This window comes from Phocoena sinus, chromosome 12, assembly GCF_008692025.1.
Source record: "Phocoena sinus isolate mPhoSin1 chromosome 12, mPhoSin1.pri, whole genome shotgun sequence".
NCBI lineage: Eukaryota > Metazoa > Chordata > Mammalia > Artiodactyla > Phocoenidae > Phocoena > Phocoena sinus.
In genome coordinates, this window is record NC_045774.1 from 83430372 (window position 1) to 83447282 (window position 16911).

Here is a 16911-nt window from a genome sequence, read left to right on the forward strand (position 1 = left end):
ACCTGCTCATCCTACCACATCCTCTCTAAAGCTTCCTGTCTGACTCTTCTTTCTAAGCCCACGTCCACCCCCTGGCTCAGGTGGTTCACTGCTGCTTGATTGTTGCAGTCATTTCCTGATTTGCCTTCCCTGCTCCCATCTTTCCTTCTACTGCGGCTCGCAGCAGGGTACTCTTGGTATTCTGGCTGGGATAGCTCTCCGTTCTCCAGGACTCTTGCACATCGCAGGGTGTCCTGCATCTAGAACTCCAGCAGTGTCCCCGCAGTCCTGGTGACAAACGTAAATGCCTGGGGAACCGTAGGGCTCCAAGTCTGCACGTGCCTCCATACTGGTCTTTGCAAAGTACAGCATCCAGCATCATTTCTCTTCTTCATTTAAAAATCTTCAGTGGATTTCCACTGACAATAAAGGAAAGCCTGAAGTCTGTTTATCCCCTAGTTTTACTTCCCATTTCTGCCTTGCTAAGAGCCTGCGTTCCAGCCAAGCTAGACTTCATGCTAATTCCCAAACACTCTCTGCACTTCTCAGACTGCCTGTTTTCTTTGTGATGCCCTGCAACTGAGATGGCTTTTTCCTCTGTTTCTCTGACTGGACATCCCATGTGCCCTCCTAGATACAACTGAAGTGTTAATTCTGCAATGGAACCATCTCTGATGACGCCCTACCCCCCAGATAGAAGTGACCTCTCCTTATTCTGAACCTGTAACCCTTGGTCCCTTTTTGCCCTGTGGTGTGGAAACTGCAGGAAGTCAGGAACACGTCCGATCCACATTTGTGTTCCCTACATCTCTTTCCTCGGGGCCTGCCGTAAGGTCGTGCTCAATAAATATTCCTTGAAATGCATTGGATGGGAGGTACAGTAAATCTTGCTATGCTGCCTCTGTTCATGATTGACTTTGCACCTACTATAAATTTTTCAGAAGAGTATCACGTGCGGTTATAAATATTATAGTTCTGGATCAGAGTTTTTACACCAAATGTACTTACTGAAAGATACATTTGTTCTTTCATTTTCCATCATTAAATTCATTTTCTTGGTAAATTCACACATTGTCACCCATTCCCCACAAGTTTGATCAGTTCTTCCTGCAAATCTTCAACTGAGAAGCTGAGTAGAAGGAATGAAACCTATTTCTAATGTGTCCTGTGAAAGAATCAAGGTTAACTGTAGTCTGTCTTTGAAATTAAATTCTCCCCTTTCCTCACCGTTGTTCCATCAACTTTCGCCAATGCCACGGCAAAAAATATTGGAGTTTTGGCATCTCTAGGGATTACGTATGAGCACGTATCTTTACCACTTGGCTTGCGCTTCCGGCTTTCTCTGTCACATTCCGCTGTGTTTACACATGTGTCTGGGTGACTCCTGGTTTAGAGCCAGCAGGTGGCTGGGGCCTCTGATTTGGTCCTACCGTGTAGTCGCTCCCGTCCGGCTTCCTCTTCCAGGTTTCCCAGAACTTGCCAGGGCTTTTGTTGAGTGGGTTGTGTTTGCTCTGCTCTCGTGATTTGGACTGGGATGAGTGCTACACCAATCTACCCCCAGTTTTCTGAAGACTATACACTCGTGGAATGTGGAAGCCTGTCTCCTCTCTCTTGAAGTCTTCTAACCTGACCCCATCACCAGCAACTTCAGCACAGAGGTCCCACATGCTGTGTAGTTGAGTGACCTAAGCTACCTTCCTACCCCATCAGACTCTGGAATAGTCTCCCAGTCAACACTTCGTGAAGCAGCTGTGATGGTTATGGTGTAAACAGATTGTCATCTGCTTCTGTGTGAGGGGATATTTAAACCTACCCTGGAGAGAAATACAAAGTACACAATGTTGTAAAATTGAATGAATCTTAAAAAATATTTCTGTGGCAAGCCTAAAAATCATCCCTGTAGTAGGGCTAATATGATCTGCCAATGTTAATATGAAAATGGGTTTGTAAAAGCAGCAGTCTTTAGCAGTCATAACTCATCTTCTGGGTTGAACGTCCTTTTTGCCAGAAAGAGGCATTTAGGGTATATTACAGCCTGAGCATAGTGATTTATAATTTCCCCGTTCTGAAACTGGCAAGGTACTAAGGATAATGTTTGTTATTCAGCTAGTTAGGATTTGGGGTTATCAGGCAAATACAACCACCACCACAATCTAGAGCACAGTGGAGTAAAGTCCAGTTTTTTGGTAAAATAATTATGACAACCCAAGTATGATAAAATGCATTTTTCGGTGGTATTTTAGAAGTCTAGTAGTTCCATTTTGAAAGGGAGACTTCCATATTGAAGTCTTTGTATTTATTAAAATGAGTTTTACAAAATAGCTGCTAGGATTTCTTTATAAAAAAGGCGCCTTCTTAGTGATCTGACAGAAACTCGAGAAATGAGGACTAAAGACTTGTTTTTTCCAAGCATAACTCATGCTTTTAAAGAAATTTGGAAGATTTGAAGCGAAAAGAACATTTAATGAAACATTTGATTGAAAACCATCATTTTGACTGATGTCTTTATTCCTTGGATAAACATAATAACTAGCACGTCTGCAGTGCTTACTATGAGCTGGACGTTGTTCTAAGTACTTCATGTATCTATTCAATCCTCCCCAAAGCCCATTTTACAGATGAGGAGACGGAGGCACACAGGGGTTGAGTTGCCTGCCTGGAGTCAGCTGGTGCCTGGCGGAGCCAAACTTCAGACCTGGCCTTGGGGCTTAGTGTCCAGGTCCCCATCTCCACCCTCTAATGCCTCCAATGTCAAGGTTCCGCTGCATGTTTTTTTTTTTTTTTGCGGTACGCGGACCTCTCACTGTTGTGGCCTCTCCCGTTGCGGAGCACAGGCTCCGGACGCGCAGGTTCAGCGGCCACGGCTCACGGGCTTAGCCGCTCCACGGCATGTGGGATCTTCCCGGACCGGGGCACGAACCCGCGTCCCCTGCATCGGCAGGCGGACTCTCAACCACTGCGCCACCAGGGAAGCCCCGCTGCATATTTTTATTTGAAGTTAGCCTGGCAAATTCTAACGGCACAAAACACATTTAGCAAATTTTAGTATTTATGGAGCTTTCGCAGTGAGCATTTAACAAGAATCTAAGTCAAGCTGGTGAAGACAAACGAACAGAACACAAGCCCCAGTAATTTCCTGGGTCTTACCCCAGACCTACAGAATCAGGACCTGGGGGAGAGGGGTGGAATGCGGAGGGGAGAGAGGAGGTGGGGTGGTGAAGACACCAGTGAAATGTATTTCTAAAACCTCCTCAGGGGATTCTGATGCACAGCCAGGGTTCGGAATCATTGGTAGAGGGTCTGCATCTTTTCTTTTCTTTAAGCCTTGATTGGCTTCTTAGATAGGGACGAATTGGAAGATGTGTCTTAACATGTCGGAGATAAATATGGTGGCACAGAGCACCCAAGAGAAAAATAGAGCATTTTCTTATGGTCTTCGCATTTTCAGTGGTAGGATGTTGCCTTTTTATCTGGTTCCTTCCAATTCTCTTGTTAAAACCCATAACTTCTGTCAAGAGGTTTGTAAATATCAGCCATGGGACAGAAGAGCCATTTCCCCACCAGCCTCCCTGGCCCACATCTGAGAATGTGATTTCACCATAGCTGTTGAAACAGAAGAGATTTATCATTTTTCTAGCACTCTTGTTGTTACCAGGTTAGGGTGAATTGCTCCCTGCAGGATGTATTTAGTTTAACCTGTGTTTTTTTAGAGATTACTATTTGTATCTCAATTTCTCATGTTCATCTTAGTTACAGGTGAAATTAAAGAACTTAGAGGAAGAATATGCATGTTTTTAGAACACATAGAAATCATAAGAATGGCCATGAGAAAATCTTGCCCTTTTTTTTTTTTTTTGGTAGCTGTTTGGTCCTTGTGGAAATAAACATTACCTTTTCGCACAGTGGGATGATTTCTATAGAAATACCTAAGTTCAGAATAGCCAAGGATTTATAAGCTAGACGTGAAACGAAAATGAGGACCCACATGTTGTCTATTTGTGCAGGGACAGAAAAGTGAATGCCCGTAATTTCACCCATCCCTCCCCCGGTCCTATGTGTGTTGCCCTGTCATGGCTATAGGTCAGCAGAGCAGGCTGCGTAGACTGGGTTCTGAGCCGTTCGTAGGTATTACCAAGGGCTGCCGGGGCTTGGAAAAGACTTCTGAATTGAATAATGAGAGCTCATGAAAGACAGAGAAAATAAGATTCCAGCAAAGAAAATCTTTGTCTTTGACTGAAAAGATAATTAATCTCTCCAAAAGTAAATGAAAGGTTATAGAGTCCTTTATTTTCATTTAGCCTTTTGGTTTGTGGAAGAGGAAAAGAGTATATTAATCATCTTTGTTTTGGATAAGATGGAATAATCGTTCATTTATTTAGACATGAATACTTGAGGTTGTGTCGAGAACTTTGCTTTCCCTTTCTGACACGATTAATTATGTTTCCCACCAATGACTGTTAATCGTTCTGTGAATTAAAGTCATTTTATCTCAATGACATTTAGGATCTCAATCAGGATGCAGTTCAGAAATAATTTGAAAATGCCAGCAGAGCAGATGTACTGAAGAAAATCTATCTTGAACTTGGAAGTACTGGGTCATATTAATGGAGTGAAACCCCATCTTTATGTGTAGAGACACATAGAAGAATCTGTCATAAGGGCTGGTTTTCACCTGACTTATCAATATATCTTTCTAACATCTGTCCACATGGGGTACTGCTTCTGGCTTCCAAGCTGCTCACAAGGGTTACCTACCAATGTATTATTCAAACTCATGCATTAGACAGAACATTTATATAAAAGTTTTTGAAAAGCATTTAAGAGTATTTTGTTTAAATCACCTGTAAGTCATATGAAATTATAGCTAGAAACTTGTAATTTGGCATACAATTCTCAGTCCTCTAGAGCAACGGAAAATGCAGAAGGTTTATAGATCTTGACATTTTGTTCTTTTTATAGATGAATGAATAACATATGGGTCAGATCAGGATAATCTTATCAGAAGCACTTATAAATATTAAACATTAATATGAAGTTGTCATGTCATTTTAAAGAAAAACAAACTCAAAAGACTGCCTTCATTTTGTGTACACCATCCAGGAAATGTGATTATTTATCCAGCAACCTCAGTGTTCAGCTTAGTTGAACTTGAGTTAGAAATGAAACAAGCTTTTGTCAGACTGCATAAAAGTGTATGAAGTTCTCAGAGAAAGAAATTGAAGAGTTCGTGGTGTTTCCTTTTCTCAAAGGGCTTCGAGTTTCAAATAAATTGATATTGGCTCACAAAATGAAATGAGAGTGTTGCTTTTGGTGCATCTACATTATAAATTGTACTTTCCAAAGTCTATTTAATCTTTTAAGACATGTTTAGAATGAGTAGAACAAAGACTTTTTCAGAAACTTTACACATTTCTACTATTTACGTCTTTTTGAAGTTACAGTAGTAATTTGAGGGAGAACATCTCTGTCCTGTGTCTTTTTCCCTCTTTCGAGGTTCAAGATCACTTGCCAGATGCTGCTTTAAAATGTACTGTAGACCTGAAATTTACTCTGTGTTTTACACATTTATGTGGAATTCAAAATTTTACTATACCTATACCTCAAGAACATGTAGTCTAAATGAGAGGATAAATCATGTACACAAATCACCATAATCTAATTTGGATGGTGAAGTAGATGCTGAAAACTCCTAATTGCCATTTCTTGTAGATGTATCAGGTATGATGTCCATGGAACAGTCTGTATTCACAACGAACAGCGTTAGGACTGTTAGAACTCAGGATGGACACTGACGAGGCTGCAGGCATTTAATATAAAGGTCTCTGCCTTCAGTTGAAGATGGGGAGAATACTTTGGTGACCTTTATATTTAAACAAAAAACCTAGGTAGCATGTTACTTCATTGAAATAGTGATTAAACATTTGCATTTCGGCAGACTGTCTGGTTGACCATCATGTTTGTGTGTTTCTAGGGCAGTAGAGGTGAAGAAGGACCAGTAGGACCCCCAGGACTACCAGGTAAACTGGTAAGTAATAATTCTGGTCCCGCAGTTTATTTGCTTCATACAAAACACAGTAAGTCTTTTAAAAGAAGCAAGGAGAGAAAAATAATTTACAAAGGGTAATTGCATCATCCTTACTTGATTTCTATTCCTATGTGAATGTGTGAAAATGTAAATGAAGAATTTCAAATTAAATCTAGGAGACCCTTAAAGGGTATTTTAATCAGTGTGGCTTGTAGCATTTATTCGAAAACTGGGAGAGATACAAAGTGCTACATTTGGCTCCTGGTTGTTCTTGGACTTGGAGAGCGAGTGCGTGAATGCCACCCTTTTACTTCTCCAGCCTTGCTTGTTTACACAGCCAGCGAGGCGGGGACTCAGCTCAAAGAGCCCACTGTTGGGAAGGGGTGCTAGCCCTGGAACTGGGGACCTTAGAGCTGGGATGGAGTCTGGTGGGGGGGACTGGGTCTCTTCTCCTGGGAGTTGGGAGAGTGACAAATTTGAGAAGCAGAGTTAAACCAACACAGCACATTTATTCTAGACAGGAGTCCACACACCCAAGGTTGTGTCTGGCTTATGTGCTTTCAAAGTTGCGGTAGCAGTGGTTCTGGGGACTCTGTGTTTGCTTTTCAGGGTTCTCTCGGCAGACCTGGCTTCCCCGGCTTGCCTGGCCCCCCTGGACTTCCTGGAATGAAAGGTGACAGGGTAAGATACCTAGCTGTCCAGAAAGTTCCTTATTTGGAAGGGTGATTTCTACTATGTTGAGAAACCAAGGTCGCTTTTGGCCCAATGGAGAATTTTTCTAGAAATTACCATAGAGGGCTATCAAGAAAGATATCTTAAATTACTGAGAGTTGAGATTAAGAAACAAACAAAAAAAATCTATTAATACAGTAATTTATCAGAAGGGAAAAATAAAAGCTGAGTAAAGTAAAAATTCAGCTGTAATCACACATCCTATTTAGTTCTAAACTTCCAGTCCTACTAGTTACATTTTACATGGATGTGATCAGAGGGCACTTCAGGTTGCCAGTGACTTTTTTTGGACAACTGTCAGTTTCTCCACGTCTGACCTGACTCTTGCTAGGTGGTGAGGTGATAGGGATTATTCATACTTGTTCCTATTCACCAGCCTAGTAAGGGGAGTTGGTTCGTTTGAAATTATATAGTTAAACACCTCAAAACACTGAAAAAGTATATTTTATTCATTACAGGGCGTAGTTGGTGAACCTGGTCCTAAGGGTGAACAGGTAGGTGCCACGTGTGAAATGCAGCACTTAATGTGCCTTACCAGCAGGGGGCACTGGCTGACCTGCGCTGTGGGTAAAATGTGGAGGCTCAATGTACTTCATAGTGGGTGAAACGCAGGGTTTAATTTGGTCTGTAGCCTTATCTACCATTTTAATAAGCCGGAGCGAATGATGGCTCTGCCTTCAAGAATACACATTGTCCTTCCTTTGAAAAGAATGGCCCCGTCTCTCTTACGCAACAGATTGGTTTACTCCAAGCCTGATGAGGCCTTCCATAGCCGCATCATAATGTTTTGTTTTTTTCTTTACCAAGACCTTAGCAAATAAACAATGCATGTGAATTAGAGTTAGTCCTTGCCCTGGTGTTGTTTGTTTGTTTTTTTACCTAATTATAAAATTGTTGATTATACTCATTAATCCTTACCTTTAGCAGAAACTCAGCTTCACCTTCTGGCTTTTCTCTGGGCTGTTTTCTGGGTTGGACAAGCCCGTGACAGCTAGATAGGAAAACCACTGAGATCATTTCATATTTCTGCATGATCTTGGGGGCACTGCAGGGACTTTTGAATACTTCTCAATGTTGACTGGTTAAAATTGAGCCAAGGAACTAAGAACTTAAAAAATGTGACTTTTAACTTTTAGGGTGCCTCTGGTGAAGAGGGAGAACTGGGAGAAAGGGGTGAACTGGTAAGACCCTTTTTTTTTTCCGGTTATTGATGGAGACTCACTGATTTTGGACTGTATTAGAAACATACGTACTTTTTCTTTTCTCTGACCTTGCTATCCTTGCTGACTTCTTTAAAGGTAATATGTTTCTTACATAAGCTAAAAAACAACCCCCGAGAATCGCACCCAAGATCAAGTAAAGTGGAGGGGAAACACGGCAACATCGATAGACGTGGCCTTAAGTGTTGGGAGGACAAAGCGTTCCTTACGGAGGGCATGTTTTCTTGTGGTTTTCAATGTAGACATCCAAGGTGATTCTTATGTGGCTGTAGACAAGTCTATGAATAGTGCCCATCACGGAAACAAAATTAAAGCTTTATTATAGTTTGTATTATAGATTATTGTAGTTAGAGAGTTGAGGCTCCCGAGTTTGACTGTGGGTATTCTCCACGGCCTTTTGGAGTCTAAGACCCTCCAAAGAAGTGATTCCAGGTCCAGGGGAGCCTTCTGCTAAATCTCCAGGAAGGCGGGGAGGAGAGCAAGTCATCACCTCCACAGCACTGCTAGGTCTGCTGGCGCATCCTTTATGGTTTATGACACAATGTAACAGGACCTCGTGTGGAAACTTATGATTGGTCCTTTGGGGGGTGTGTGCGTGACAGAATTCTCAGAAAACGGTTTCAGAGAGCTTTTAGTACAGGAGAAAATGCTGATAGTGTTTTATTCAGAGTTTTAGGATTTCAGTTGACATCTGAATGAGGCAAAGCTTCCTAACTATTAAGTAAATTAGAAAAAGGGGGATTTCAATTTTATTTTCTGTTGAAAGTGTTCATTTTATAAGGTAAGAGGATGTTTTATTTCTTAATTTATTTATTTTTAAATTTTTGTTTATTTATTTCTGGCCGCACTGTGCAGCTTGTGGGATCTTAGCTCCCCTACAAGGGATCGAACCCGTGCCCCCTGTGTTGGAAGCGTGGAGTCTTAACCACCGGACCTCCAGGGAGGTCCTTAAGGGGATGTTTTAAGTCGTGCTGTTTTGTAGTGGACATGCACTGACGTGCTAAGATGAGCTGGATTCATACCTAGAACTAGTGGTGGGAGATAGTCAAGGTTTTTTTTTAAGCATAAGAGCATGCATATTTGGTTTGATAGACTTCTGGGGATGAGTTTAAAAATATTGTTAGAGTTTCAGAAATGAAGTCATCTGGTTTAAATGTCTATTATGTTTTATAACAGCATGCTAGCTTAATGTCTTTTGACTTGCACATTTCAGTTCTCCACACCTAGCATTTTAAATCTGAATGCAGCCTTGGAGAGCTGTGATTCAACCCTATTATTTAACAGACAAGTTAGCCAAAGGCTGGGAGGGGACCAGAATCCAAATTGTGAATCTAATGTTTTTCTGTGGTGTCATGGTTCTGTTCATGGTTTTCTATTGAGTTTGGCAGCATGATAAGCTTTTTAGAGTTTTTAGTAAACATTGTTCTAATATAATTTTGTTTTATTGATTTAGGGAGATATAGGATTACCTGGCCCAAAGGGATCTGTAAGTATAATGAACAGTAACGGTATAAAAAATAAAAATATGAATAAAGCTATAGAAAATGCAATGCTCTGCTTTATGAAAGCATTCTAGAAAATTCAATTCTAAAAGGATTTACCTTTAAGGAAATTAACACCTACGTTTATTCTCTAAGTAGTGGATTAGTCCAAAGAAAAAACCGCACAACAGTGTAAATGGAACTGCCTTTTGACCTAATCACTCTAGAGGAAGGGTTCTTTTTTCATATTAAAGTGGCTCACTGAATATACGTCGTAATTTCTTCCACAAATGGTTTGTTTTATAAGAACCGACCTGTGCTTTGCAGTGACAAGAACATAAGTGAAATTCGTTGTCAGTCATAGCATTGCAAATATTTCAGCAATTTTCTTAATCTTCTGTGTGTCCTCGTTGGGGAAGTAAGATATAGGCACGATACCTAAGAAAGTACAGATAATTATTAGAGTGAGAAAATAACCATCTCATTCAATTTATCATTTTACAGAAACGAAACTGATGTCCTTAGAGATTAGATGTATTCAGAATTATAGAACCAATGAATAGCAAATCTAGAATGGCTTGCTAATTTGAAAGGAACGCACATCTAATAAAATAAGAGATTTAAGATAATACAAGCAGAAAGGAGGAAGCTCAGACTTCAATCTCAAGTGCATCTATCACCAGTTTCCATGAATCTCCAAGTCTTCTTGTTTCTGGAATCCCCCCCCCCGACTTCTCTCTGTCCTGGCCCAATGTGTTATCCTCGTGACAGCCAGTGTCATCTAGATGAAAAGATAAAGCCCACTATCTATTCCTCCTCTGCTTAAAACCCTCTAAGAATAACATTTTACAGAATAATTCAGACTCTTAGCAAATGTATCCAAAGCCTTCAATGAGCCTCACCAGCCTCATCTCCGACCTCTCTGGAACGTCATCTGTCTGTGGTTCTTTTTGTTTGGCACATACTATTTAATGCCTTGTGGGCTTCTTCTAGTCCTGGACACTCTTTCTCTTTCCTTAGAATAGCACGTCCTACCTGAGCTTTTAGCCCCATCCTCAACTGAGCTTTCTCGGGGAGGACCCACCCAGCCTTGGTTACAGTGCCCTGCCCTGGGCTCTTCACACAGCACTGAGATGGAAATTGTCACATTATATTATCTTACCTGTTTACATACTGCCTTTAAACACCATGTGACAGTCTCAAGCTTCAAATAACATCTTTATGCCTAAGAATCTTTGACAGGAATCGTTTAGGATTGAGAACAACGTAAAGAGTTAAACCTTGATAGAATTCGGTCATGGAAATCCTCCTTCACTGTCTAGAAATAATCAGTAATGTTAAAAGGTGAGAATTCAAGTTATAAAAGAAAAAAGTGGATGGACAATGCAGGTGTGAAAATGAGTTAATTTCATTTAAATTCGGATATAATACTCGGAATTAGCTCTTGATTCATCACCTCCCTTCCTACCCCTGTCTTTCCTGACATTAACCAAGTAATACAGATGAAATTGAAGTGCACCGTCCCAGACTCAGGGGACAGAGTTACTGACAGAAAAGCTTTTCCTTTTCTCAGTGATTTCAGCAAGACAAAGCTGGTAAGTGGGTGAGGTCTGCACGCTGGTTTCTGCATCAGCGTATCCCTCCTCAAGTGAGGAATCCTTTCCCAAAGACCCAGGGCCCTTGTGACGTCCTGGTCATGTGGGCCCTTGACTTCTTCATCAGAAATGCCCTGCTCCTTGTTCTAGCAAAATTTCAGATGTTGCCAGCAAGGTAATACACTCTGATTTGGCCTCCTTTGTCTTCCACCAGCTGTTTAGCGCATTCTGAATTCATTTTGGCTTCTCCTCCGGGTTTCTTTTAGAAGTCGCTATGGTCTCGCATACCCGTCACCCGACAGTTCCCCAACCTTCGTTCCATAACACGTGCTTAGCTTTCCCCCTTGACCCTGACTCTGGAAATCTTTTAAGCCATAATTTCTTCATAGAGGCAATTTTGACAGGTTGACTAAGATGAATATCAATTTTTTTTGTGTATAAAGCACACTCCGTGAGCTTTCTTTAGATGTGTCTAGTGAAAGCCTTGCTTCGTCACCTTTATTTCTTCAGTTTAAAACATTTGAGCTTTTGAACAAGTTGGCTTTTCCTAGATAAATGTTGCATATGAAAAAGAAGCAGGATTGAGCTGCTTTATGAACATTCAGATCTTGACCAGTGGTGTTCCCTCAATGTCTCCTGTGCATTTATCTTCTCGTTTTTATTCTGAAAACACCAGTCCACTGAAACTACTTTGCCACAAATTCCACCAGAAGTAGTTTAAGAAAAAGTGAATTAATTTAGTCTCTCTTTAAAGCAGTTTTTGTAGATGAGGACTTTAAAGATACTTTTAGTGGTCTGCTTTCAGAAGAAAAATTTAATTGGTATATGCTTTCGTGCCAAGGAAATAATTGGTTTATTTTTAACATCTTTAATGTTTAGATTTTTAACTTCCTCAATACTTAGATAAACTATGGACTCACTTTTCTTGTTCTGGCATTTTAAATGCATTGATTTAGTTTTCTGTTAGTATTTTATAATTCCTGGATACATCTGGCTTCTTCAAACTCTCCAAAGAATGTTATAAAGGCTAAATAACTTATGTTCTTGGAAATATCTTTATTTTATGCTTTCTATATTGGTGATATAGAAGGTGACATGTCTTGTGAACTCAGTGGCCTTTCTGTGGCCAGAAAAAGTTAACACGTTTCATTAAAAATTAACGTGCTCTTAGAAGTGACTTAAAGTGTGAAGAATATGGTTTTAAAATATATCCTTCCCATTAACATTTTGAAATCATAACTATACCCCAAAGAAAGATCTTTAAAACGTTTACTTGAACTGGAATTCTAAGAGATTGGAGAGCTGCTCTGTGGCATTACGTGTGTTTACCTTGAGGCTTTGTAAGCTCTGAGCAAACACGGCTCGGGAGACAGAACGTAAGTAAACCCACAATTTCACGGCAGCGCTTGTATTAACATGAAGCAGACGCATTCCTTGTGTCTAGCCTGGACTAACAGTGCGCCCCTGTGTTCCAGGCAGGTAGCCCCGGGGAACCTGGCTTGAGGGGACCCGAAGGAAGCCGGGGGCTTCCTGGGGTGGAGGGACCACAAGGACCCCCTGGCCCGCGAGGCGTGCAGGGAGAACAGGGCGCCACCGGCCTGCCTGGGATCCAGGGCCCTCCGGTGAGTGCTGGGCAGCCCCTGGGGTTTCCCTTTGGAGACTCCATCCCAGGAGGGAGCGCGGGGGTAGGGCCAGACCTCAGCTCCTCAGCAGCATGGGGCCAGCTCTTCTGGTTCCAGCCACCTGTTTCCTTGCCCAGCCTGTCGGTTTACCATTGAACAATGTCCTCTTTGTGGTTCCGTGTACAAACTGGCTTTTGTCTTTTCTGTCCCAGGGCAGAGCACCCACCGATCAGCACATTAAGCAGGTTTGCATGCGAGTCATTCGAGGTAAATAAATCATCGCCGCTTGACGTTTTGTGTGCTTTAAAGGTGGGGGATTTGGAATACTAGTAATTTCACGTCTGTTCTATACAATTTGTCACCATGTGCACTAGCTTATAGCCTCAAGGAAAAATAGTACCTTTCTGGGCTCGCCAGGATTTTTTTTTTTTTTTTCCAATGTGGTTCATTTACAAGAAAGCATACACACACACACACACACACACACACACACACACAGATACAGACACCTTTTTCCCCCCCTTTGGAACACAAATTCTCAGGCTCTTTCCCCTCTTAATATCCTACCACTTGGTGTGTACCTGGCACTGACCTAGGCTCTCTCTATAGATTATATGAGAAGTAACTGGCAGACTTCTGCCCATAAGAAGCCTATGGCGATTGCTATTTTTTATTTGATTCTGGTTGGAACCAATTCTATCATGAAGAAACACTCATCTTTTGTGTGTTCAGGAGATAGTATAATTTGTCTAGTAGAATCATAGAGTTTTTCAGAATGAAATGGTCCCCTCTATATTTGAAAACCAATATCGCAGACATCTTATCTTGAAAGGATATTTCCAGTTCAAACATTAAGTGTTGAGAAAATTATGACTTTATGTTAACTCTCACTTAAATAAGGCCAACTTAGGACACCTGCATTTGAACAGTTTAAAAATCTTGTTGAGAAATGTGTCTCCAATTCATTTTCTCCTTCACACCCTAAATTAAAAAAAAAAAAAAATCACACTAAAATATCTCCCCTATTTTAATGGGAAAATGTTTTGTTCTCCATGGTTTTAGTGGATGTTTCTTAATCTATTTAATGCTTCCTGAAAGAGCCTACACAGTTATGAGTTTTTAAGACAGGCAGTGACCATTTCTAAGAAGCAGGCTTTCTTTAATGTCTGGTGTCTCTTCCAAGCGTGAAAAAACTTTTGAGAAGGAGAATTAATAGAAAGTCATGAATCCTCAGGGTATTTCATATTACTTAATATCTTCAAACTAAAAACGTGAGCCTAGGTCTCAAACGGTATCTCAGTACTAATTCTGGACAATGTCCTTGCATTTGAGAAGCTTCTGGGTATCCACTTCTTCCTGTGTTGAGAAGCTCACTTTCTTTTCGTCCCGGGTTTTCAGGTAACCAGCCAGGTTCAGGTGACACACTCATCTCTTTGGACACCGCTCAGCCCTGAAGTTTAAGGTCTTTTATCCCCTTGTCTCAGAGCAGCAGGGTCCATCCAGGGAGGGCTGAACAAAGCAGCACCAGTGAAACCTCCTGGCAGAAAGCCCGTGGACAATGACCCAGCTTTATTCAGGCCTCACCAGCAGTTTTGAAGCTCTGGTGACACATTTAGAAAAAAGGCACTTGAAATAGTTCTTTTTTCGTTCGAATCACTTTCATATTTCTGACTCACCTGGACTGTTTTGTTTTTTATCTTTTAGAGCATTTTGCTGAGATGGCTGCAAGTCTCAAGCGTCCGGACTCCGGAGCCTCGGGCCTCCCCGGGCGGCCTGGCCCCCCTGGTCCCCCAGGCCCCCCTGGAGAGAACGGTTTCCCAGGCCAGATGGGACTTCGAGGCCTCCCGGGCATGAAGGGCCCCCCCGGGGCTCTTGGTTTGAGGGGAGCGAAAGGTAAGGCATTTTGTCCACGTGGAACCAGGACCACACACTGGCTTTTTTTTCAGAAGGATTCACTTGTCCTAAAGTGCCAGGTATCTAGGAGACAAGAAGATGGATTGTTCTCTTTTACTGTGGTGACGGTAAAGATTAGAAAACTATCGTTTGATATTTTCTTGGCCTTGGTGTGTGACAACAGTAGACCCAATACTGGAATTAAGGTCCCTTGACTTTTGGTACCAATCTTTTACAGTTACACTGCTTTAATCATAGTTCAAGGTAAACTTTACAGGATCTGGTAAAGGATCTTTAAAGTTTTTTTGTTTTTTTTTTTTGAGACCTTAATATCATTGTAGAACTCTTCTAAGATGGCAACTGGCCCTTGAATGTTATCTGTTACTTCAGGTAACAAAGTTTGTTAGCAGGACATCAGAAAAATCACAGCATGCCTCAAAGCCGCCTCCCTCTTCTTTTAAAGAGTGACTTTGGATATCAGTTTTGCTGTTTTTTTTTTTTTCCGGGTCTGAGGTACAACTTTATTCCTTATTTAACATGTGAGAGGGTGTGAGGGAGTTTGTTTCTTCTCCTTTTATTTAAAGCAAGTTAAGCCCTGGAAACCAGTATTTTGTAGGCCAGCAGGATTGTGAGTGTGTTAGGTATTCTGCAGGGTTTGCAGAAGAACTGGCTGCCTCTGATGGTGTTTGCTAGATGAGGTATGTCAGCATGGGGGCTGGTGGGCCTGGGATAATCGACAGAAGGGACTAAAAGTGCAGAGTTTCTGCATCATGGTGAGTGACTGACAGCTCTCTGGGGAACTTCAGAAAAATGTGGCATCAAGAACAAGAGAGGGACTTTTGTTTTTTAGGCAGTGGTGCTCCAATTAGGGATAAATATTATGGTGCTAGCGGTCAGAGGTCAAACAAGATGCCTTTAGGATCTGTAGATGAATGCCTGATGTGTTTGGTTCAGGACACTCTCAGCTGGAACAGTGTTGTTAATTACGTTTTTTGTTTTTGTTTTTTTTGGCATGTGCAGAGCAGCTGTTAAAAAAAAAAAAAAAAAAAAAAGAGCCCTAATTGGGGCCTCCTGTGAATCTGACACGATTTCCCTGTTTTTGGAGGCTGGACAAAATCATATGGAGAGAGCTCCGAGTTCACCTTAAAGAGAACTGGACCTCTTCTCTGAAAGAACCCCTTAGCCATTCATCCATCTTGGTCCTGCTTTGAGCTTGCATTCAGGAATCCATAGCGGAGGTGCTCTCCCTGTGGTTGGGCCCCGTTCGTTCCGTAAACCATTCTAGGGAACTCCATGCTGTGAGCGGACTGCTGGCTGAGCTCGCCCTGTTGTGCCCCAGCCCACGGATAACTTCTCTGCCTTGGTGAGTTCACTGAAGTGAACTAAAGTACAACGGTTCCGAAAGAGTGGTCCCTGCGGCATCAACATCACCAGAGACCCCCTGAGTCAGCAACTCTGGAGAGGGGCCCGCAGTGGAAATGCACAAGTGTAGGGTGGTCCTTACCCTACAGGCAAGGTCCCGCCTTCCCAGGGAAGGACCACCTTGTAGGGCTAAGAGGATCACAGCCCTGTTTTCTCTGGCCAAAAGGAAGTCTCCATATTTGGGGCTGATCTTGACTTTGAGTTAGTAAGAGCCTGCTCCTGAAGTCCCATCTTATTTCCTAAGACAGGAAAATGTCTGTGTACTTGCTCCACCAGGAGAGCCTGCCGAGGGCTGCCTTCTCCAGCCTGGGCTCCACGTGGGACTGACCCAAGGAGCTTTAAACACTGCTCACGTCTGGGTCCCGTGCCCAGAGATTTTGATTGACTTGGTCTAGGCCCCAGGCTTTGAAAATATTCCCCAGGTTATCTGAAGAAGCAGTCAGGGCTGAGAAGCTCTGGAAACAAAGGTGACATGATCTGGACACTTTCCGGGAAGCTGGGAATCGCAGTGTGGAATTGTGTCTGGGCTGCGCTGGGTTGACTCCAGCAGTGAACCTTATTTTGAAGGGAAGAAAAATACATTCCTATATTTGGAACCTGAGAAATGCCTCTGGCACTAGGTTCATTCATCAACCAGAGTTCCATGTTATAAGGGGCTTCCTCCTATTTTTTCTGCGGTGTTTATGACATAGCCTATAATCCAGAAGTGAGATAGTTCTTTTCTTTTTTCTAAAGAGCTTTCTCGCCCCGCCCTCCTCCATACCTTTCTTGGCATTGGGTTCCTTTAAAGCAGCATCTCCTCCGAGTTCTACTTCTTAAGATTTGGGGTGTGGGCAGAAAGGAATAATCAGATTTTCTATCAGTTGCTGCTGTCATACATTTGGAGATGTATGGTTTTAGGTAATTGGACTTGACCTTTCTTGTCCACCACATACATTAGCA

General features: G+C 42.0%; 1 protein-coding gene across 2 annotated transcripts in view; it reads left to right on the top strand.

The window, feature by feature from the left end:
* The window catches only part of COL9A1 (collagen type IX alpha 1 chain), an 84169-nt gene that overhangs the window by 54475 nt on the left and 12783 nt on the right, over nt 1-16911 (top strand). For both annotated transcript variants that reach the window (XM_032651198.1, XM_032651199.1), the window contains 8 exons: nt 5951-6004; nt 6614-6685; nt 7195-7230; nt 7873-7917; nt 9410-9442; nt 12508-12654; nt 12867-12921; nt 14359-14547. In XM_032651198.1, coding sequence (XP_032507089.1) covers nt 5951-6004; nt 6614-6685; nt 7195-7230; nt 7873-7917; nt 9410-9442; nt 12508-12654; nt 12867-12921; nt 14359-14547 — 631 coding nt within the window. The remainder of the gene's footprint in view (nt 1-5950; nt 6005-6613; nt 6686-7194; nt 7231-7872; nt 7918-9409; nt 9443-12507; nt 12655-12866; nt 12922-14358; nt 14548-16911) is intronic.